This window comes from Diplotaxodon limnothrissa, linkage group LG11 (assembly GCF_057381915.1).
Source record: "Diplotaxodon limnothrissa isolate DT_005_m linkage group LG11, D_limnothrissa_male_GT1.1, whole genome shotgun sequence".
Classification (NCBI taxonomy): Eukaryota; Metazoa; Chordata; class Actinopteri; order Cichliformes; family Cichlidae; genus Diplotaxodon; species Diplotaxodon limnothrissa.
Window position 1 is genome coordinate 17,813,514 of NC_140606.1, and position 25,056 is coordinate 17,838,569.

The following is a 25,056-nucleotide window of genomic DNA, read 5'->3' on the forward strand; positions in this document are numbered from 1 at the left end:
TGCTAAAAAAATACGTTCGTCTTCAATGGACGACTTTGTCACCAAGCCAACAACATGTACACCTCGGCAAGCAGATGTCCTGACTGAATCAATCTTGAACATGTTGGTGACGGACATGAGACCCCTGTCTATGGTTGATGATCAAGGTTTCAAAGAGATGATCAAGCAGTTCAACCCACATTACCATGATAACTACCTACCAGGCCGATCCCACTTCACCAAATTGATGGAAAAGAAATATGATGCTACCTTTGAGAAGGTTGGTCTCTCTTTCTCTCCACTCTCTCACACCACAAAACAAAATAGCAATTTGTATTAGAATTTAATACATTTCATGATGAAATAATATAGAGCTTGCTGACTGAGGAACCAATAAATTAATCTTGGTTAAAGCATGTAATGGAAAGTTGTTGTTGTTGTTTGTTTTTTTTACTGATATGTTGAATGTTTATTGTTTAACATACGTAAGTGTATTTGATGTAACTGAATTATTCAATTGGTAAATTCAAATCTTAATGCATAAACTGACAAGCATTATTAATAATGAAAAAATATACTGTAATATATTTCCCTAATGCTTACTATTGTTCCAAATCATCTCATATCTTTAGGTAAAGCAGACCCTTGGTGGTGTCAAAGGTTTCTTCACCCTGACTGCTGATGTCTGGACCAGTCGTGCAACAGAGGCCTACCTTGGTGTGTCTTGCCATTTCCTGAGTGAAGATTGGAAGATGAAGAGCTTCATCCTTGATACCATGCCTCTTGAGGAGAGGCATACTGGTGCCAATATAATGACATGGATGGAAGAGGTGCTAACAAAGTTTGACATCTTGCCTGCCAAAATAAAAGCAGTAGTACATGACAGTGGTTCCAATATGGTGGCAGCAATGCGACTTCTTGAAGAAAAACATGGATGGGCCTCTATCCGCTGTGCTGGACACACACTCCAGCTCATAGTCAATACTGCTCTCAAAGAAACCACCATCAGCAGAGCACTAGGTGCTGCTAGGCAGCTAGTGGAGCACTTTAAGAGAAGCGAGCTGGCTAGTACAAGACTAAAAATGAAACAGGAGCAAATGAATGTGAAGAAAAATACACTGATCCAAGATGTCAGTACAAGATGGAATAGTACATTCCACATGATAGAAAGACTCCTCGAACAGCGCTGGCCTCTCACTGCCACTCTTTCAGATCCCGAGGTAACGCCAAGGGGGAAACACTACTTCGACTTGAAGCCAGAGCAGTGGGTGCTGCTTGAAGAACTGAAGCAAGGTTTGGCACCTTTTGAGACTGCTACTGTTTACCTTAGTGGACAGAAGTACACAACGGTTTCAGGTCTTCCACAGGTGGTCAAAGGGCTGACACGGGCTGTACACCAAAGCCAACTGGAGACGAGCTCAGGAAAATCTTTCATTGCCAGTGCAGAAAAAGGCATAACACAGAGATGGGGGAGTATATGTACTTTCTCAGCAGACAAAGAAAACTCTGTTATTCTCGCAGCTGCCTTGGACCCCAGATACAGAAAGTTGACGTTTTTGGCTCCTGAAGATGTCATCAGAGTGCAAGGGACTGTTGAAGTGCTTGCTGTCAAAGAAGCAAATGCTGGGACACATGAGCATGCAAAAGTGCAGACAGCCAATGGTTCAGGTAGAACTGAAAAGACTGCTCTGGACAACCTCCTTGAGTCTGACACAGACAGTCAGGGTGACAATGAGGAAGAAGCATCTAAGGAGGACCAAGATGTCCAAGTTGTGAGAAGTGAAGTTCAGCTGTACTTTAAAGAAGCCACAGTTTCTAAAAAGGACGATCCTCTTAAATGGTGGAGCGAAAATGAGGGACGTTTCCCCACACTATCAAAGCTAGCTAAATCTTTTCTGTGCATTCCTGCAACCTCCACCCCATCGGAGCGGATCTTCTCCACAGCAGGGAACATCTGCTCTCAAAAGAGAGCAAGCCTTTCTGCAGAACATGTAGAAAAGCTAACTTTCCTGGCTATGAACAATAATCTCGTGTAGATTGCTATACTGACTATATAGTCCCAAAGTTCAATATAGTTGTGAGGACTGAGCACAAAATGCTATTTTGTTATATTTGTTTTCGGGTGGCTTCAAACTTGAAATTTCATTAAAAGTTTAATAAACTATCATCTTGTCTTTATTTTTAGTTTCACATACCTTAAACACTTAAAGCTGTAAGCTAATGATAGTTGTATAAGAGCAGATGCATGCTGCTGCAATAATCTGTACGTTTTACGTCCAATGGATGCATAATCTGATTAGTCGACTAATCGCAAGAATAATCGGTGACTAGTCGACTATCAAAATAATTGTTTGTGGCAGCCCTACTCTCAACCCATCTGGAGCGCAGAATGAACAAAATTTTGACAAACTGCCATTTCAGGGATTTTGACTCAATCTGCGCTCCACACAGGTTAATTGTTAATCGCGTTAGTCGTGATGACGGCGTGTAAATACTGACAGCACTAAAAAAATATAAAGTCGCCAATTTGGGATTTCTTTGGCTTTAAACCGGATGAAACAGGTAAACCTATGGATGTAACCAAAGTGGTGTGCCGCCTGTGCAGACGTAGAATGCGAGCAAAGTACAGAAAAACACGACTAACTTGCATGAGCATGCATGTGTCCACCATCCGGCTGAGTATGCTAGACTATCACCAGCTTCTGCAGCTCCATCAACAAGCATTTGAGCGCACTCTGAGGACGCAGATGTAAGAGAGTGCTGTTAAAACAGTGCTATTAATTTTTTTTCTGTTGACTGCTGCAATTAGCTCCATCATTATTAGCAAACTTACTCATGGGCAAATAAATAAATAAATCGCCCTTGTAAAAACTATCGATGATAGTCGATATATTCGTCCAATCGCCCAACCCTAGTATGAAGCACATATAGCAAAGCATGCATTACACTTGAGGTGGAAACAAACTAGTAAACAAAGGCACCATTTTTCCTTTTCACATTAACTAAGGTACATTATGTGAACATATATGTGTTTTTTATACTACTTAAATTGGTAATGCAGAAAATCCAATATTGACAAAACAAAGCAATGTCAAACATTTCATGTTGCATGTCAAATATTTACAATATTGATTAATAACTGGTAAAACACTTAACAAGGCTTTAGAAATCCACACTGATAAGACAATCTGAATTAAAAAGCAGCGAGGTAGTGAATTCGTGAAACAAACCAGAAGGAAATTGTGTGTGTGTATTTGTGAGTGTGCATGTGGATTTATGCAAGTCTTTATGTCACATCCAGTTAGTGACAGTGAGATTTAAGGCATTCGGTCTGTCTGACAAAAGCTTTTGGAAGAGCTGCCCAGACTCTGCAATGAATCTTTAATAATGAAGCCTCCTGACAGCTGGAGTGAAAGAGGGAGGTAGAGAGGGAGGGACGGAAGGGGGGGCAGGGGGGATGCTTGTAAGTGAGGTAGGAATCATAGGAGTAGGCAGCAAGGAGCAGCAATGAAACTGGATGCAGAACTGTCAGCTGTGTTTTAATTTAGACTGTTTGATTCTTCAGAAAAACAAAGAAAGTGATGAAGGTGGGGAGGGTGGGGGTGGGAGAGCATGGTGTGATGGGAGAAAGATCTGTGAAGGTAGACATCGCAATTCAAAGCCAGTTTAATCTGTCTCGTGTATGAGAAATGAGGGGACTGATAAAAGCTAAAGTTTGTATGAGAGAAGAGATGGAGGAGAAAAAAAGAGATGAAAGCAAAGATTAAGGACTTTTGTCATTATTTGATTATAAGAAGCTGCTGGCATTAGGCGGTGTAGTTTCAGAACCAGAATCTGTTTAACTGGAAAAACAGGTACACAGTGCACATACAAACTTTCATGACTAGGTTAAGTGAGTCAGAAAAGCCCGGACAAAAGAGTCGGTATCTGTTTAGAGTAGCTTGTTCTTCCCACACTGGCAACGCCGCACATACAGACACACTCACAGTAGGGGTGCGTCTGCATAATTCACACCGTCTCCTGCCAAAATGCGCCAAACGTTCCTTTAATGCTCTGCTCGCTCTCTGCACACAGACTCGGAGCCATAGCTGACACAGCGAGTAAGCAGACAGCGCCTGAGTCGCCGCCTCAGTGCCCCAGGGGGAACGGGCCAATCACGCCGCACGCAGTTCCTGGGTGGGATGGGACGGAATGGGATTATGCGATGCGGTTGCCGTGGTGATACTTTTGAGCCCAACCAAGCGCTCGTTGCCAGTGACCCGGACTAGAGCAGATGTCCCCCAAGATCAGACGACGAGGTGTGTGTGTGTGTGTGTGTGTCTACACACACGTTTCTCTTTGACTTCTTTGGCACCTCGCCCTAAATCTCTACGGCCCTCTGTCAACTCTTTGTCACCACTCTCCATTGCCTCAGGACCACACGCACAGACACACACACACACACACACACACTGAACACCCACATGCTTCAACGATACAATGCATACACATGGTCCTGGCTGGCAATGCCATCAGTGCACAATATTCTATGCATACATGTATGACCTCTGTGATATGTATGCATGGTACAGAGTGCTGTGCTGTACATACAGGTTTTTAACAGCTCAGTAGACACAGTGAATCAGTCAAATTAAACCAGACTAAATGTCCAAGTGACTTGATCAGGTTGACTTGGGAGATGTCTCTGCTATGAATATGACATTAAAATAACTTAAGGCACTGGATGGACCGCAGTGCATGACCTATATAAAGGCCTCTTCAACTTTGTCACAACAAAACCTGAAGTGAAAGAGAGGCCCTTCCTTAGTGGATTACAGCAGCCGCTGAGATGTAGTGACATCATATAAACGGAGGTAATATGCTGAAGTCTCCTTAATTCTTACTCATTTGAAAATGGTTATGTTAACAAGAAAAATGGCAAAGATAAGATGAGATGACCTTTATTAGTCCCACAGGTGGAAAATTGGTTTCCCACCTGTGGGACTAAGATCGAAACAAAAGGTATCGATCTTTATCCTTTTTACGAAATGCTTTTTAACATAGCATATGTAGCGTCACTTTAGTAGTATTTATTTATTGTCATTGTCAAGAACAATGAAATTGCGTTTGGGGCTTCCATACAACCCAAAAAAAGAAGATTTTTTTTTTTTTAGTAGTATTTATTTATTGTCATTGTCAAGAACAATGAACACTTTGGGCTTATATGAAGTTTTGTGTTGACCTGAACAGAAGACCACTATCCTACACACTGCTATGGTCAACAAGATAGCCACCACCTCCCACAGAAACATTTAATGTGTATTTCCATTGTCTAGATCAAACCAGAACAATTATCAGAGGCACTAAAACCTAGACGCCAATCTAGTGAGGTTTCTTAGTCAGAGCAAGAATGAAAGCCAGGAGTCTGTGCATTAGGCAGAAATTATCACAAAGTTCTGTGACTCAGACTTAAAAATCAAAGACCGATTCAAACTTTCTTCTCCTTGTGTGGTTCTGCAACAGTTCCAGTGTGTCTGCCATTGTTGGTTTGCTCCTTCCTATGAGCACATTGTGCATCTGCAAGGCCCACTCGATCTCATTCAGTCTTGCCAAATGGCAGCACTTTAATTTTAATTTTATTTTAACCTTAGGATGTTTCAAGAAAACGTAGCATGGGCAATATGACCCCAAGGAAAGAACATAATACCATATATTTGAATATATCTGGTCACATCAGACCAGATATATTAAGATGAGTTTGCCACATCTTCTCTACACAACTTTGATTTCCATGGTATCATCACAGTCACACATGTGCAAGTGCAAAGAACTGTAGCATCCCACTAGAAGTGGTCTAGAGGTGCACAAGGAGCTGATGCTGACGGAAAAACCTTCCATCCATCCATCTTCTTCTGCTTTATCCGGGGCCGGGTCACGGGGGCAGCAGCCTAAGCAAAGAAGCCAAGACCTCCCTCTCCCCAGCCACCTCCTCCAGCTTATCCTCTAGCCGAGAGATATAATCTCTGCAGCGTGTCCTGGGTCTGCCCCGGGGCCTCCTCCCGGTGGGACATGCCCGGAACACCTCACCCAGGAGGCGCCCAGGAGGCATCCTTGTCAGATGTCCGAACCACCTCAGCTGGCTCCTTTCGATGTGGAGGAAAAACCATCTATACATAAACACATCCACTATAGTTTGTGGTTTTGTATTATACTTCTTTCTTTCTAGCCTGCCTACAGTTGTTGGTGCTGCCGTAGTGTAGAGGTTGCACGGATAAGTACATGGAGTCGCAACAAACTGGACACCAGCACAGAGTGCTGGTAGGGCTCTTCGATATAACGATATATATCGGATGACGATATAAAAACATATTTCGTTTCATTTTATGCTATTGTTTGTTTCGTGGTGTCGCAAAATAAACTGTTTACAGCAATATTTTTTCACTGTTTGATGGTAACTGTAGGATTTCTTATACTTCTATCCTTCTCTTATATTTAATATAATCACACTACGGACGGACAAGCGACTGTTTTTACATGTTGTCATTAGCAACAACGGCGGTAAAAGCATTGCGTGTCTCCACCGTCCGCTTGTTTATTTTCCACATAAACCTTTCACAATTAAGCTGAAGACCCTATTGAGATTTTTCAAAATCTGAATCACATGAAATAGCATGTAGAGTGTTTACAGACGAGAAGCTAAAAAGAGCCGTCAGGTGCTAAAACATAAACCTTAGAACAGGCTTTTCCCCGCAGCACACCGTGTAATAAATACTCACCAAGAAAGTTGCGGCTGTTTCAACTTATTCAACACTCGACTCCAGTTACACGACGTCCAGCTGAAAACACTTCACGCAAGTCAAGTTGCCCGAGATTCACAGAATTTACAGGAGATGTAAAAATTTTGTGATATATATCATTGCCGGGGCGATAAATGTGTTATATCGGGATATGAGATTTTAGTCATATCGCACAGCCCTAAGTGCTGGTGTCCAGTTTGCGCACACCCTCTGATTTTGAAGGACAGATACAAACAGACCCCTGGCATACTTGCAAACATGGTGAGTATAACGCTAGTGTAACTGTGTCCTCTCAGTGACTCTCCCTGCTGCTCAACATCCTCAGCCCTACATAGTGGGGGAGAGGATGAGCTCATTACACACACACACACACACACACACACACACACACACAGAGCCAGCCATATGCTCCTTTACAAGCATGTTGCTTAAAGGATGAGGTCATACTGGTAAGAGTGGTGAGGAGTTTTGTGTATGTGAGATGTACACATTGGCGGTTTAGCGTGATTTGAATTCGATGCATTTCGGGGGAAGCAAAGTCCAAAACATAAACTTACCAACATGTCAGGTGTGTCCCTTCTTCCCTTTCCTATATCTGGCTTGTCCTTGCCCCTGTCTCCCTCATCCTCTCATCTCCACTCCGACAGTTGTTTCTGGCTGATTTGACAGCGAGCCAGCCACTCGGCACACTCCTGACCTCTCTGCATTAGCATAAGCAGCAAGGGGCAAGGTTAAGTACCCATCAAGCCTCAGTAATTAAGATGTGAACCGGTGTGTGTGCGAATGTGAGGCCAAATGTATCTAATCTTCCACTTCATTTATGTGTCACTTCCACAAACTTCTACACACAGAATAATTCAGTCTCACGGATGGTCACTGTCCTAATTTCAATTCCAGGATGGATATCGAAGCCTAAAACTTTACCTTACATACGTTTGAGCTGCTTCAATATATGTTTTATTCATCGTTCCATATTTATTTCCCCACGTGTTTCATCCAAGCAGCAGCAGGATATGGATCTGTGCTGACTGACAGCACAGGCTGTTACTCTGATGAAGAATGTAGCCTTCCCTGAGTGAATAAGTACATCTGCAAAGTTTACCCAAAACAACTGTCAAAACGCAAACAATATAAATAAAACAGCAGCTAACTCTGGGCCTAAGGGATCTGACTGCAGACAAACTAAAATAAATGAAAGCCATTAATGTAGTGGAACAGGATCCTGTAGGAGATGTTGCTGAGAGAGAGAGCGAAGAGGGAGGAAAAGCAAAGAAGGATTCAGCGAAACTGTGAAAAGAACATCTTTATAAGAAGGAGAGAGAAAAGACAGCACAGGGGTGAAGCTAGAGGAGATCAAACGCGGGGAAACCTGAGAGCAAAGTCCCACAGAGCCCACCCGAAGTTAACTGCCAAATGTAAGGTTGACCTTTTAAAGACAGACGAGTGTCCATGAGCGATCTATTCCAGCTCAGACACTCCATACAGTGCAGCAATACTCTGTTACTGCGCCTGAATGATAAGCCTGATGTCTTTAACTGCATTTACACCAACTTTAGATTACACAGGCTCTCTTTATCAATCTCTGGTATTATTATTGTAATATAGGATAATGACGACTGCTTTCCAAATGAATCAGTGTTTTGGATATAATCAGAGCAAATCCAACCCAGCGGAATGGCAAACTGCATGATTTGTCTTTAATCTGGTCAATACGCAAACATGGACATTACTCTGTGCTGTTATTTTGAAATTTCTCATCAGTGTTAATGTACCAGAATTAACTTCACTGTTAAGTTCACTGTTACTTGCCGTCCAACAAAACCATCCATCTATCAGCTACACTCACTTATCTTCAAAGCAGCCACGGCCTGTACAAGCTGACACTCGGTTAGAGGCGAGGTACACTGAAGTGTGTTTGTGCTAAATGGCGAGGGGTTGTGGGATCAGTCACGAGCGTATCTGAAACTGGCTTTGAGTAAAAGGAAGGAAAAAGGGCACATCTATTAGCACAACTTCATCAAAAACTAAAAAGACAGGCAGGAAGAAACTCAAAAGGAAATGAAAGAGAGAAATGTAAAGGTCAGGGGCTGCTATAGTTCCTTGGGACCTCTCCCTTTCTTTCAAACACTCAGAGATAGAAATTCTTCAGCAGTGCTATGTTGTTTTTAAATTGGCTAGACAGAGGCAAGCAAAAGCAAAACTAAATGAGAAATTAAAAAAACAAATAGACAACAAGACCAGCAGCAGAGAAGGGACGTGTGGATTAATCAATAAAACATAACTACAAGAAAGCAGATCTCATAAACACGCGTTGTGGAATATGATGGTAAATGCAATATAAAATTGGGCAGCCTAAACATTGAAGACAAGCTATGAAAGCCTAGAGTCACCGCAATGGTGGCCAGGCCCAGTCCACCTGCAAACATAACCACGTATACAAGGAGAAAAAACTCATAATAATAATAATAATAATAAAGTCAACAGCATGGCTCATTTTCAGTTTTGTACATTTATTACTAATGCGCTTAATAAAAGCATTCACATTTGAGCTGTGTTTTACAGGATACAGGCCAATCAAGATCTGTTGACCAATCGATGCACATCTATAACACAGCAAGTTTATGGCCAGCTCACATGGCCTTTGGGTATATCAGAGATCAGGCTGCAGACCAATTGTCAACATGGGGCTAGTAAAAGCAAGGCAGACAAAATGCAAGGCTTACAGATTACAGCCTTTAAAAAAAGAAAATACCTACGCCGGCCCAACGCTGTGAAAGACGACATCTGTCGTGTAAAAACTGCTGAATGTGTGATAAATATTCCATTACTATAAATGAGTTGTATTCACCACTTGAGTGGTTCGTAATAGAGAAAATGCTAGTTAAAAAAAACAACAACACAACAGCGCACAAACATTTAGACACGCAGACTCCAGGGAATAACTTTAGCTAAGCTGAACCTGAATCCTGGGAAGAGTCCCAGGAGTCCCATTTCTAATGCAAAGTCCTGCAATCTATATGTGAGACGCTTATGGAACAACGACACGCTGCCAGCCCAGCAGCCTCAAGCTGCGCTGAAGAGGCCGAAAGGGGAAAGAGCTCATGAAAGCAGAGGGTTTGTATTCTTTAAAAACCAGGAAGGATCTCACGAAACAATCACACGCTTAGAACAAACATCAACTGGAAAATGCATCGCACTGAGCTCCTGTTTGGGAACGGCAGCAGTTATACGATAGTGTGGCAGCTTTAGTGTCCGACTGAACAGGTCATTTCAGTGGGGAATAAAGATATTTACTATGGTGAGCCGCAGCCACTGAAAATATGGCAATGTTAGAAGCAGGGAAACAAGCGTTTGACTTCCTCCATTTGTGCAGGCATGAGCGACTATGCAGCGTCTCTGTGTGTTTGTGTTTCTGTGCAATTATTTTGATCCGAAAGAGGAGACGAGCGAAGAATATTTGCTGGGATGACACAGGTGAAAGGACTTTCTGGTTGAATGGATCCCTACAAAATTAGTCCAAGCATAAACAATCATGATTGGTTTCAAGGTCATAAATTATTACAAGCAAGGGTTTGGAAAAGTGGAATGGCACATGCTCAGTGACCTGGAATGCATCAGTCTTTGCAAACCAACACATTTTTTTTAGTTTTACAAAAGACAAAGACAGAATAATTACACCCTTCTAATAAGTAAGGATTGCATAGCAGTATTGAAATTGTCTATTGTATTTACACATAAAATAGTAAGGGTTGTTTTGAAATGCATGACAGACTGATGCAAACAGTCAAACTATTCAAACCTTCTGTTCTTGCAGGTTAGGTTTCTTGTGGTTAGGGATTGCTCTGTGGTTCTAGACCAGTTGACTCTGACGCAGCATGCATACAAATAATCATTTCCTAGATTATAACACTACAGAAACGCACTGGGACTGTAGTCTGTCTTACTTTCCACCTTGCTGTTCTACAACTTCTGGCACAGAGAGAGGGTTGCTGCCACCTGCAGTAAAGTCTGGCTACATAACATGTAAGACTCCACAGTTAACTTTTGTTTTACATTATTTATATTATGAATATTTACCATATCATCCAACAAGTACTTCTGGCAAAAGCAGCAACACTAAATATTCAGTGCATCTAGTTCTGTCTATAATTACAGAATAACAGGAAAACAGTAAATGATGAGATTAAGATGAAGACTAATAATGGGCACTAGGGAATACTCACTTCTGTACTATAAGCAAACACTACCTCAGAGCTGTTTAGTATATCGTGCTGCAAATGTCTCAACTTCAAGTAAAATCTTACTGTAATTCTTCCTTTCATGGATATTTCAATATTAGCATAAACACTGGAAATAAAGGGTTTTTCTGAACATGCAGCTTCGATATCATTTTATGGAGGTATTGCAGGGAAGGTCCTGAACACAACATGAAGCTATAGTGTGCTATACTTGGCAACTCCAGAGAAAAAGTGAGTTTCTGTAGAGTAGACGAGGCTTATTTTCTACTCTGTGTTCACAGCGATCTATACTATGAATATAGCTGTGCACTTAATATAGGAGACGTGATTGTTGAGTATGTTCCTCGTGTGTAATGTATGTATCCAGGGAAGAGATGAACAGATGAAAGAAATTATGCATGTTAACCTCGTACTTTGCATCAGTGGAAATCAAGGCAACATGGAGTTTAGCTTTGCGTCCCCTGACTGACAGTTTGGGAAGAAGTAAACAGACTGCTTTTCATTTCCTGATACACTTGCCTGGCATGAAAGTTGGACTAAAAATCTCTTACTGGACAGTCAGACTTCTGCGGTAAATCTTTGTAAAGCTAACAACATAACCTGTGTGGTTTACACCGTCACCAGCATTCATGCTTTTTATTGGTCGTTTACCTGTTAATTACCTGGTGGGCCTGTCCCAGTGACACGACAGAAACAAAGTGCTAGGACTTATACAATGTGACCAAATATATTTGTGCCTCAAGCTTTTCCACTTCGTTGTAGACTTCCTACAATCTCATAGATTTGGTGGGCTCTCTCCAGGAATTAAGGACGCGATTGCTATTCTCTCACTGATGGATTTAAAATGTGAACTCTTGAAGCAACATGCAGTTAAGAGCTGCAGCGAGGTACACTTCAGGGAGGAAAGGTTTGGGTTTTTTTAACGACGCACCTTCCTATTTAACAAAGAGGTATAAATCTCTTGTGCTGCAATAATGATAAAAACACAAGCAAGAAATAAAAGATAGAATTAAATTATTTAGGTTGGTGTGCCGTTATTATTTTTTATGTGAACAGTCATTTAAAAAAAAGCAGATATGTGAGTAAATGTACAGTCAGAGCAAAAATACAACAAGTGTGGGAGTCTCATTATAGAGCTACAGAAGTCTAAGCATCTATTCAGCCTGTTAATTTCCCTGGCTGAAGAGGCTCTACAGTGGCTCATCAGTCCCTCTAAATAAGACCCCTCGTTTTACCACAGCGCCTTATTTACTCTAAACAACATTCTGCTGAAATTCAAGGAAGCCGTGCACACAAAGCCAACTGCGCGACTGAATCGCTTTGCAGGACCCCCTTTCTTTGTAAACATTAATTTATGTAATGCTACTTTTCTTTTCTTTACTCTTCTCATCAGAGTCAACGGCAATTAAAAGGAAGGTCCAAGACTCGCTTCATTATATTAGAAAGGAGGAGGACAAAAAGTGTATGAGGAAGGAAAAGGCTTTACTGAAAGAGGTGGTGATTATGGAATACATTTAGCTTGTTAGAAGGACGCTGAATATTTTTACAGATGCGCATGAATAGAGTCGTCTCCACCTCTTTTGTTGAACCGTGTTTATTACAGCTTTCTCCTTCATACACTTTCAATTTGTTAGGACCACATTTGTACGCTGCATCAAAATGGACATCAGTCTTCATTTGAAGCTTAACATCCATTTCCTGTATAAGCTACAACGAAGGACTGCTGTTAACAGCCGGGTAAAATTCTTGTTACACCATGCACGCTGCATGATTTTTAAGTATTTGCACCTGCATAGCTAAAACACATCTCTTCAAAATCGGTCACTATTCTTAGATTTAATTTTCACGTAGGGTGTTGTGTTTATCTGCAAAAGTCTAGATGTTATTTGAGGTTTTGTTTTGTTTGTTTTTTAAATCAATTTCAGTGAGAACAGCTCAAAGATGTAGGAGTCAGAAAAAGCTACAATTACAAACTCAAAGTCACTGAACACCCATACACAAAACTGTATGACACAACAAAGTTTACAGCAGTATACTGTACAAAGAAGCAACTTAAATATTTTCTTTCTACTGTCTGACTTCACTTACCCTAAAATCAGTAATCAGGTTAAGCAGTTTAACATGCTAAGTAATGTAGCTTGAAGCACATAAAACAGACGATGACAGTGATAAAACTATTAAATGGAAAAAATAGTTATTGTAGTTGAAGTAACAATAATAGCTTATGCTTAATTAACAAGTGAACTGCCTTTGTAATAGCAAAAACCCAGGGCTAACCCTTAAGTGACATGGCTATGCCCAATGTACAGCCCTCAAGTGAGTGTAGCTGATACAGGAGATGCATGATGGCATCTTGGCTGACAGAATCATATCCAAATATACACATAATCCCTTGTCATCGCAAAAATCCAGAGCCTTAAACACGCGCGCCGATTCCCCGCAGCAGCATCGCTTCCTTGTATATCTGTCTGTTTGTTTACAGTACCTCACATGTTAAGAACTGCCCCAGGTATACTGAGGCTCTGGCTTACCAATCCCTTACAGAGGTTGGCAGCTAACTGTGTACATTTCCACACGTGTGCTCTGCATATACCTGTGGCAAAGTTGTAAGCCCTGGGCTTCTGTCACTCCAGATAGTGTTTGAGAAATTTCTTGGCTAGCTTGCTCCTGCCCATCAGCTGGTTAAGCAAAATTAGAAACGAGCCGTTCTAAGAGTACCGAGATACTTAGATGGCAACATCTTCTAGACGAATATAAAGCGACTGGAAATAATATACACTATAAAATTCACATTAATACTGACACACAATCAAGCGCATGTTTTGTTTACATTAGGTTTGCAAGAAGACATCCACAAACTAGCAACCCTCTGCAACATCTGTATTAGCTCCTCCAGTTCCCTCTTCTTTAAAGCTGACCAGTAACGTCATGCTGTCATTGGTTTTTCACTCCAAATCTTTTGCACTGTGTGCATCACCCTAAACACACCTCAGGGTTTAAGCATAAATCACACAAAGGTCGGAGATGTTACTGTCATCTTGCATGACTTAATGTATATCAAGCACCATATTTAAACCCTCAAACCTGGATGTGACATCCACTGACTGAAATTTTAAGAGTTTGTGTCTTCATCAGGCCGATCAGGGTACCGCAAAGCTGGCCAAATAATTCTGCCGGCGCTCGTCACCCTGAAGCTGCATGAAGAGTGAACACACCATTTTCCTGTGAAAGAATGTCATCTTTTGTAACTTGCAGCGAGTATAAAGAATCTCTGTGGCTCAGTGGTAATTTCCAGGTCAGTGCTTGTTTAGCTAGCACTAGCAAAAAGGCCTCTGGAATTGTTAGGTGGAAAAAAACAAATGAATAAATAAATAGAGGCAAAGACCAAGACGGGGAATGCAAGAGCAGCTTACAGGTGCTCCTCGAGAAAACGCACTAAACTCTCTCTTACCATTGCTCTTTCCTTTTCTCACATATGAAGAGTATTAATAAATGAGTAGGCAATCTAAAAGCAGTTTGCTGAAACAGAGTAGGCCTGTGTGACACGATCAAGTTTGATGTAGTTTTGAAATCCACGCGTCTGCACCCAGTTTTTGCCTTTCCTTGTTTGTCTCTACGGGTGAAAAGATCCAGGCCGATCATGTTTCAGTGTCACAGGTTTTGGTTTAGTGTCAGAGCCTTCTGTGTGTAACTAAAGATACTTGATAGGAACACAGCAGCTGCTATCCTGTCTGTTACACAAACACCCACACCTGCCACCTGAAGCAGTCGGTCCCACAGGCCTTTTCTTCTTCTTCCTTCTTTCACGCCCACCCACTGAATCAGCAGACATTATGGCATCTCTGTGGACCAGTGTGTCACACGGGTCCAAACACACAAATATGTCTAGAGAGATAATCTCGCATTAACGCATTGTCTTTCATGCCAGGGAGGCGGTTTGAAATCAGGTGAGAGGGGGGCGGGGCAGCAGGTGTTGTGTGTATACGTGACTTTTTCTCAGTGCAGGTGAACAGAAGGTCAGAGCGCTACTCTCCATATGCCATCTGTCAGATGAGCTACATCTCTCACTGACATTTCACTACTTGAAATAACGATGTCAAACTACTTAGACTCCAGTCCAGTGCATTCACGGGTAGAGACACACAAACATCAAGTTTCTCATCAAATATTTGCTTTAGTTTGTAGATTTAGTTGCCACATTACACACAAGCGATTCCTTTAAGGGTGCGACATTTGCTTTTTAATCTCTTGATTATGTTTTGAGGAATTTTAAAGTGTGAGAGAGAAGCATTTTGAAATGTGACATATGTAGATTTCCACATTATTTCAGCTTGATTAATTCTTTCTGCTTTAGAATTCATGCGCTTTTCATAAATACCTTGATCTGCATGCATTAATCCAGATTTACAAGTAATACCCAAACTTCTCACAGCTGCAGAAATGGACTTTGCTGAGTGTGAACATTTGCACCGGAGATATTATGCTTCCCTCAGTGAGAGATTGCGCTATACAGTGGTCCCTCGTTTATCGCGGGAGTTACGTTGTAAAAATAACCAGCGATATGTGAAATCTGCCAAGTAGACAACTTTATTTTTTACAATTATTATAGATGTTTTAAGGTTTTAAGACACTTTATACACTTTTCACAGACAGGCATGAACATTTTCACACTTTTCTCTCTTGTTTATACCCTCAAAGTTCAAACCTTTGTAGAAAAATAAGACCAAAGGCATGCGCGGTTGCCTTTGACGGTGAAAAACGTTTCGTCGACATTGCTGTGTTTGTTGGGGAGAAAACTGGGGTGGCTGCAGCTCAGGAGGTAGAGCAGGTCACCTACTGATCAGAACGTTGGTGGTTGGATCCCTGGTTCCTCCAGTCTGCATGACAGTCTGCATGTCAAGTGGGCAAGTATCTTGGGCAAGATACTAACCCCAAGTTGCTCTCCGATGCATCCATCGAAGTGTGAATGTAGTTAGACAGCACTAAGTAGAGAAAGTGCTTGTGAGAATGGGTGTGACTGGGTGAATGTGGCATGTTGTATAGAGTGCTTTGAGTACTCCGGGAGAGTAGAAAAGCGCTATATAAGAATCAGTCCATTTACCATAACTTACAAACATACAGTACATATATAATACAAATATACAGCACTTCAGTCACACTGCTAACAATCGAAGATTTATGTAAATTTGACAAGCTGAACCTATCCTGACTGCACAGGAGACACGGCACGAGATTGATTGACAATGGTCTACAGCCAATCAGGACGCAGAACACAATGCACTGTAAAAAATAAAATAAAATTAAAAAAAAAAAATTAAAAAAAATTAAAAAAGCATGCAAAATTGCACACAAAAAAAAAATAATAATAAAATCAGTGACGCAGCGAGGCCACGAAAGGTGAACCGCGTTATAGCGAGGGATCACTGTATTCCATTGTTTTGAAAGCTCTAGTCCTTTCACTGATTGGATAAACTAGATAGGCTGACCAAGAATAGCATAAACAGTATGTGAAATGTGATGAAGCCTGTAAACAGACATGCAGGGCATCGTCTGATTTTCAGTATGCTCTGATTGGACTGCGGATCAGCAGGTCAGCTTCACGTATGTCCGGTTGCGAGCTAGTCTGCTTCACACATGGAACACATATATGGGCTTCCTACAGCCGTTTAGCTGCTTGCAGACTCAAAGCTACACACTACGAGCAGCCTGTTCTCTTATGGTGTGAGTGAGAAAGATATAAAGTTTGCCAAAGTGAACCACAGGAAACAACCAAAGAAACTTCTTAAAAACAAACCTAACCAGATACTTTCATCACCTTTGCCTAGTTGAACATGGCTATCCAGAGGTCAAAGCCATGTATGAGCCTCAGTATGAGCAAAGGCTCAAAGCACTATAAGGAACATGATGAGTGAAAGACAGAAAACTGCCCATGCCTTGTTTTTTGGTGAAGTAATTAAAAATTAAGTGGGTTATTAAATTAAGGAAGTAATTGATTGGTTCTGTTACATAAACCTGTAGCATCTGCCTTTTTCCAGTAGCAGAGAACTTTATTTCCTTTGTTTTAAGCAAAAGAAGACGCTGGAAAGGTGATTGTGTTTTGTACATGCTGACAACTATTGTTCTTAGAAAGAGAATCAGGATCTTCAAAAATAAATGTATTAATTAAAAACAAAAAGTATCGGCAGGTTACACCCTTGAGGGGAAAAAAGAAAAATTAACCTGTAACCCAACAAGAGGAAAGACGACTAATTTGAATTCCACATCTTTTGACGACAAAAGACGTAGTCTGGCCACACAAAAGATGAAATTAAACTTTTGAAAAATGCTAAATTGTCTAAGCATCACGAAAAGACCCATACTAACCAATTTAGATTTTGCTGAAACTAATGTTCACACAATGTGCTCAAAATGCTCAAACAAAAGGTGTCAAAATTAACCCTGCCAGGCTCCATTCCCCTATATTTCTTCAGCTTTATAATTACATTTTATTCCCAAGGGTCTAAAGAGTACAAATGAAGGATATTGACTTTAGGTTTTCACAAATTCAAAATATTAGTAGTATGTTAAAACAAAAAATGCAAGTACAAGCAAAGAAGCTGCCATCGTAAAGATGTAACCTTATTAATCAATATTTCCATTCAAAAAGTTTCTAGTTTTTCCTAATAAGACCTCATTTAGGATGAGTAAAAAACACAAAAACCCTCAAATCTCAGTTAATTTAATTCAGCCCTGAACTGGGCTCGACTCTTTTCCATGTCTCTCCCAGTCGTTTTTCTCCTTTCCCATCAGTCTCTCTCACTCTCTCTCGCCATGAAAGTCCTAATGAGGTGCTAATGAGATTCGCAGTCTTCTTCTGAATGAGATTACAGTGAATTATGTATAAAGCCTTTAAATCATTGCTTTAAAATTACATGAGTTGGCCATGTAGCAACATGACAGCCTTGTGTTTTTAGAAACTGACAGCACAGCAGCAATGCTAATTTTATTAAACAGAAATCACTGTGCAGTCATTTTAAAGGCTGGTATTTCTCTAAATAACATAAAATACACACAGGCTACATACTCATATAGCAAGAACCCATTGCCCCAGAATTTGAACTGTAAAACTAATGACCAAATTTAGAGAAAAAAAAAAAAAGAACCATGAAGACAGTTGGTGAGGGTCCAAAAGTGGAGAGAACATAAGTGGGGAGAGAATGATAGACAGAAGGAGGTAATGGTGTGACCTTGTGAAAGCCTGCCATCACCTGCTGAGAAAAAATTACCTGCAGGAGAGAGCTCCAAGTACACCTCAAGATCTGAAAGAATCTCGTCTCTCTGCCTTCCTTCTTCACCACCTCCTTAACGACTCCCAAATGAAATGACAAATATGACGAATATGTTACCTGCTTGAAATAACTAAACTCAATTAAAAAGGAATAGAAATGACTCTTGTGGGTTCTCTGCTCTCATTAATTGGGAGCAAAATAACCTCGCTCCCATTTACTCCTGCGTTCCATCCATCTTTTTTATCTGTCTCTCTCACTTCTTCCTTTCCCTCCTCTACTGTAATTTGTCTTCATCTCTTGCAAGTTAACACTGGAGCTGCAAATTCAATTAAATGCGCATTACTGCTACAAAATTTTGAGCGCAGTGTTGTCAAAGTATCAAGGTCATCAGCACTGTATTGAAATTGTTCCGGGGTACCGACACACCAAAACACACGGTTTTAATTTAACTAGATCTCTACAAGAGACAAAAAGAAAAAACGTTTTGATATTTGTGAGAGTATGCGTGCAATTCTAGTTTTTAGGTTTTGAAAAGCACTTTGTCATTTAAACACAAGTTATGAATGAATTCTTTAAATACATGGCAATATGACTTTGCTGTCAGCAAAACCTTTGCATCACTAATTCTCAACATTAATTACATCAACTCCAATTGCTTTCAAATTCTTGATGTGGGATTTCAGCTGCTCGGCAGCTCCTTTTGCATGTTTTCATTCATAATGCTACAATGTTGTTTTACTACGGTCTGGATTGCTGGCAAGCCAATGTGCCACTGCGACTCTTAATATTAGCAATGCTGCCATAAAACAGCACAGCCTTGCTAAAATAAGCAAGGACATTAATGAAACATTAATGGTTATACTTTACGAGAACGGATGACAACAGGGCAACTTGCAATACTTGCAAAGTAGATATTTCATTTAAGGTAGGAAACACTACGAATATGCAAAAGCATTTGCTCACAAAACACGCGATAACCTTAAATGAATGTCGTGTTTTTAATTCCGCTCCAGACTCGTGAATCTCGAACCAGCAGCAGCGGTAACGTTTGCACGTCCTCTGCCGTTAATGCGGCAGGTAAATAGTCAACTAACAGTGCATATTATGTTAGCGCGATCTGCCTTATTACAAAACCTGCCATTACTGTGTGCTGCATTTAGGTGACCACGATGAGAGAGACAGACATAGTGTGGCTGGCGCTCGCTGGCAGTTCTCGCTGCAGTCTACCGGTAGCGTCCCTTTTCAGGCCAGGATAGTCACTGCTCGGTGACATTCGTCTAAGTTTGTGGTCAAAGGCTTGAACCCATTTGCCACAGCAGATGTCCCCGATTTCTGTAAGTGAATGTGTTTAATTGTAGGCAGGGACATTACTGGATATTCTTGTGTAATTGCTACAGAATAATTTATGTTATAATTTGTTATTGCTACAGAACAATATTTATTTTATTGTTTTACATTTACTATTTTTTTCCTGGGGACCCTGTGACACCCCATTGAAGAGCCGTAGGCTGGATCTCTTAAGATCTCACTGTTGGGTTTGTAAGGCCATGTTACTCCTAAATTTCTATCTTGTTCAAAGAGAAGATATAAAACAAAGTTCTAAGCTAATCGACCTTAGTGTTCTCCTTTTTTAAAAAGAATCGAATCATTAAACAGAATCGAAAATGGAATCGGAATCGTGAAAATCTTATCAATACCCATCCCTAAAATGGACCAAACTTCAGTCAGGAGAACAACTGAAATAATCCATCCACAATACGAGGTAAGTCATTAATATATTGCAACAACAAGGAAATAGAGCAGCTGTGAGAGAATTCAGCATTATTGAATCAATGGTACCGAAGTGGAGGAAGAAGAAGAATGACTTCAGTAAAGTTTGACTTGTCTGACTGTTTTGTTTCACTTAATGCGCCTTAGAATCCGGTGCACCTTATTTATGAAAACATACCCGCTCATCAACGGTGTGCCTTATGGTCTGAAAAATACGATAAGAGAATTTCTTTCCTATTATATAGACTACAGGAATGTTTTCCTCTTGTCTCATTTCATCTTAAATGCTAAACAGTACACTTATTAGACACTTTATTAGTTATACCTTGCTAGTACGTTCTGGGCCACCTTTCGCCTTCAGAACTGCCTTAACATTTGATTGCATAGATTCAATATGATGCCGGAGATTTTCCTCAAGAGGTTTCTGCCCACACTGACATGATAGAATCAAACAGTTGCTGCAGACTTGTTGGCTGCACCACTGACACATTTTCTTCCACCACACCCACGAAGTGCTCTTTTGGATTGGGATCTGGTGACTGTGGAGGCCATTAGAGTACAGTACACTCAGTGCCATAGGTCTAGGAGCCAGTTTGAGAGGATTTGGGCTTTCTGTGCTATATTATTTCTTTTAAAAATCGGGTTCAATGTCAAAATCCTGAAACTGAACGCCAAGTACCCACCAGAAGAACAAATATCCAAGTAAAGTTTTAATGAACTGCTGCCTGAGGCCCTTAGGTGACACTAGCCATTCAACATTGTTTTAATGACTTGTACTTGTTACAGTAATTAACCTGGATTCTTTAAATCCCAGTGTCCTTTGCATGGAGAAGTGCTTTTCTTAAATTGCTGAATGATTTGCCTTTACAGTCCTCCATAGAGCTCCTTCCCTCTATTTAATTCTGTAACCTCAGATGGTTTCTGTTACCACCTACAGGTTTTAGCAACCTCTGCTTGTTTGCATTCTTCACACACCAGTACCAAGTTCTGTTCATGGACTTTTGACTTTTGTAGATTACCTGAACAGCTGCCTTCTGTTTCAGTTACTGGAACAGGGTTACAAGTTTCACATTCTATATTATCATTTTACAAGCTGGATTCAGTTCTCAGGCAACCCTAACACCATCATATCCTTTAATTTCACACAACAGACGCCACATCTTTAGTTCTTTGGGGTATTTTCATTTCCCTAACTTGGCAGTTAGTCTTAGAGCCCAAAAAAGCCAGTGGTTTAGCCCTGTAATTAATTGTTCGGGGCTCGTAATACTCGACACCAACTACTTTTTACTTCCCATCTTGCTTCATCAGTCTTCTACCTATGAAGACTTAGACTTAGGTCCACATAACTCTTGGTTACCTGGGACAAAAACAAACAAAAACAGAAACCAGCTTATGGCACCTTAAATCTTTAGAAACCAGAGAACACTGTTTCCATCAACTTAGATATTAGTTTTGAGTCATCTCTGATTATTCAGAAAGGAGCATTGACCTTGTTATTGAATAAATAGACTGAAAACAGGAACATGGGGAAGTTCTGTTACTAGATGACCTTGCAACTGTCACAAGAGTAACCAGTGGACGATTCTCAGATGGCAAGGCCTTAAAAGGAGGAAAACAGCTTTGAGTTCCTGAAAGTACAGGCATCTTAGTTTTGTGTGACTCACTGCTGCCATTAGCCTCTACAGTCTACTTCCTGAACAAACAGTGAGGTAAGAGAAAGAGTGAAGCAGGTGTTAAAGCAGGGAGGTGGGAACAAACACACTAACACAGCTAACATTATCTTATAGTTGGGGCTGGATCAGGTGATCAAGTACCCTCCCTTACCTACACTGCAACAGGCCTAGGCTCCTGGGGCCTTCCAATAATGCACCGTATGTTCTTCTTCACTCACCTCTTTGTGTGTTTATAAGTCACTCTGCACTTAATCGTTAGTTATTATTAATCTCTAGCTGTCTTTTGTCCTGTATTCTTCCACTCACCCCTAACCAGTCATAGCAGACGGCCACCTCTGCCTGAGCCTGGTTCTGCTGGAGGTTTCTTCTTGTTAGAAGGGAGTTTTTTCTTCCCACTATCGCCAAGTGCTTGCTCATAGGGGGTGATCTGATTGTTGGGGGGGTTTCTTTGTATTATTCTCGGTTTTTTACCTTACAACATAAAGCACCTTGATGCAACTGTTGTTGTGATTTATATAAATAAAACTGAACTCAAACCTCAGAGTCAGAGTAATAAAACACTCTACAGATTACATCAACAAAGCAACGACATCGCCAATAAATCATTCTAACAAACACGACCTAAACAAACAAGAACAAAGCCCAGTAAGAGTCATCCAATATGACTCCTAACATGACAGAGACTATGCAGGGAGCCTAACTGATCAGTGATTCCCCGGACAACACAGATCCATGTGTATATATATCCACTATGTGCAAAGCCACACACACACACACACACACCCCATCACTAGTTGTAGAGAGAGCATAACCTCCAAAACCTTTCAGGGACCTCTGGCCTCTTCAACGTGACCTTTTCCAAGGGTCGCTGCAGATTTATCAAACAGCATATAATGAGCATTACAGCCATCATCACTCACCAGTGCTAGCTTTCTTGCTGGAAAACACACACAGAACAATATACAGGCCAAATAAAAACAACACCACAGTGTCAGCGCTCCTGCTGAGACCTCCCATTTCAAAATATTTCACCATTTTCTTATTACACCTGACAGCCCACACCGTCTCTCAATCGTGCACTTCTGCCCCACTGCTTCACTTTTTATATTTTCTATTTACCTTTGTTATCACACCACACAAACTAAGTCACTCACTGATGGCAGTGGCGTGTAGCTGCCAATGGGTATATTATGTTGCTGTTACCAGAGTCAGTTTGAAACACAAGCCCCCATGACAGAGCAACACAGCTGCGACAGTATTATTGACATCTATTCTTATTAACAGCCTGAGTGCTGTGGATGACAAACTGACATCATTGTATCAATTACCCATTTGTTTTGTTAATTCAGTGATTAAAAGTCAATCTATATAATATTACACAAACTGTCATTTATGGAAATCAAACCCACGCAACCCAAGATAAGACTACAAAGATTCTCATCTCAATCGTCTGCAGACACTTCAGAGAAATGCAGTTTCCTCCTCTGTCGAGGTAAGGCTGACTCGGTTTTAACATATGCATAAAGAATTGTGATATATGCAATTCATGAAAACAAAATGCAACACATAAATGTCAAAATCTGGAATGCTTGTTTACATATCCTACAATTACTGGCTTTTTCAAATGCCATGTGTCTTTCCAGATACGGGACTATCAGTGGCATACACATCTGTTAATAAGACAGTATTTCCTGAGAAGTCTAAGAATTGCATGTCCATCAAAATAACTACAGAGGGATTTAGCTCATTCAGCTTTCTCTCACACAACGTGGAGAGTGATTTGCCAGAACAACATAAAAAAAAGCAGTTTGCATAAAGCAGTGGCAATCCTGTCACAGTGAGTAAATGCACACAGTATGGTGAATCGGAACGATATACTATATATACAGAGTATTTATTTTAAAAAAGAACCATACGATTTCAAAGTGCTTTAATTTCGCAGCCGTTCACCGGTAACAACCAAAACAGAAAAAAGGGATTCGTGAGTTTTTATGTGGTTGTCGGTGTGTTAAATAAAAACAGCAGTGGCTGCAATGACTCCAGATATGCTCACAAACGCATGGGATGAGTTTGACTATTATGGAAATGTGCCATGCATCCAGAGGGGACACACTTGACCACTTGTAAACAGTGTTTTGCATGTAAAACTTTATATTCAGCCATGCTGCTTAAAATTTTTTTAAATAAGCTTCTATGTCCGTTACTTGAAAAAAAAAATATTTATATATAAAAAAAGAAAAGAACAAGAAACCATCGGCAGCTCTGGTGCTCTCTGGTAGATGCCAGTCGAGCAGCTCTGTAAGCGCAAGTTCCTCTGCAGGAAGTGAGGCCCTTGTGCCACCCTCATGAAGTCTTTTAGGTCAGAAACATGCACACGAGGAGCCCTCTGTAGGTCATTTTGTAAGGTTGATTAACATCGCCTTCATGCTCAAACCAGTCAGTGACCCCTTTCGAGCCCTACAGATGGAGGGACTGTCATCTGAGAGGGTACGACTCCAATAATGAGTGAAGTTAAAGAAACCATTTGGACAAAAGTTACAATCAGAACAACTGCAAGCGACTCTTTTCTCTAAAGGGACAACTGGACCGAAATTATGCAAGCAAAATGTCACCCAGAGAATCACTCTTTTAGTAACTTGTTTCAAACGTAGTGCAAAAGCAGCGAAGTAGTAGATATTCACGAGAAATAAACAGAATATTAAAGGAAGAGGTTACTTCGTGTTTTAATTCCATTTTTACAAACTGATAAGATTTTCTCCAGGCACTGTTAAGTTTTGCTTATCAAAAAAATAAAATAAAACCTACAATCCAGTTTCAAGCCTATTAACGCACATAAACTGTATGTTTTGGAGCCAAATTCCTGTCATTTAAAAGAATACTCCGCTTTTCAGGAAAACTCGCGGATATGGATGGAGCCCTGCCTAGCCATTCGCTATTTCTTTATCCAAGTCAATCCAGACTATCCCATTCCCAGACTCATCCTCTCACAGATGTTTAAAGCCCTTATCTAAAACTGCAGTGGGAAATGCAACCCTCCCACCAATGACAGAAAACATATGGGCCTACAGTTCTGCTTTAATTTTAATCTTACCAAATTGTGGCCTGAGCCCCCCCCCCCCCCTCACTTTTTAATAACTTGAGTAGGCACAATGCTTAATATACATTTAAAAGGTCATTATCCAATTTTCCCTCTTCCTCTCTGTATATTATTTCCTACTCTTTGGTTTCGTCTTCGTCACATCCGTCCTATACAAAATTAAATAATCAACATGATTGCAGAGACCCTGAATATGGGTAAGAGATTCTTTTAAGCTTTTTAAACCAACTAACTCACAAAAAGTTGAATTCAACT

The 25,056-nt window shown here is 40.7% G+C and overlaps 2 protein-coding genes across 2 annotated transcripts in view; one reads left to right on the forward strand and one right to left on the reverse strand.

Annotated features, from left to right (window-relative positions):
* cdkal1 (CDK5 regulatory subunit associated protein 1-like 1) overlaps nucleotides 1–25,056 on the reverse strand; it is a 260,633-nt gene that overhangs the window by 182,638 nt on the left and 52,939 nt on the right. The window lies entirely within an intron of this gene.
* LOC146622556 (E3 SUMO-protein ligase ZBED1-like) lies at nucleotides 26–2,015 on the forward strand. Its single transcript, XM_085365228.1, has 2 exons — nucleotides 26–259; nucleotides 612–2,015. Exons 1-2 carry the CDS (start codon nucleotides 26–28, stop codon nucleotides 2,013–2,015), a joined length of 1,638 nt encoding a protein of 545 aa, XP_085221354.1.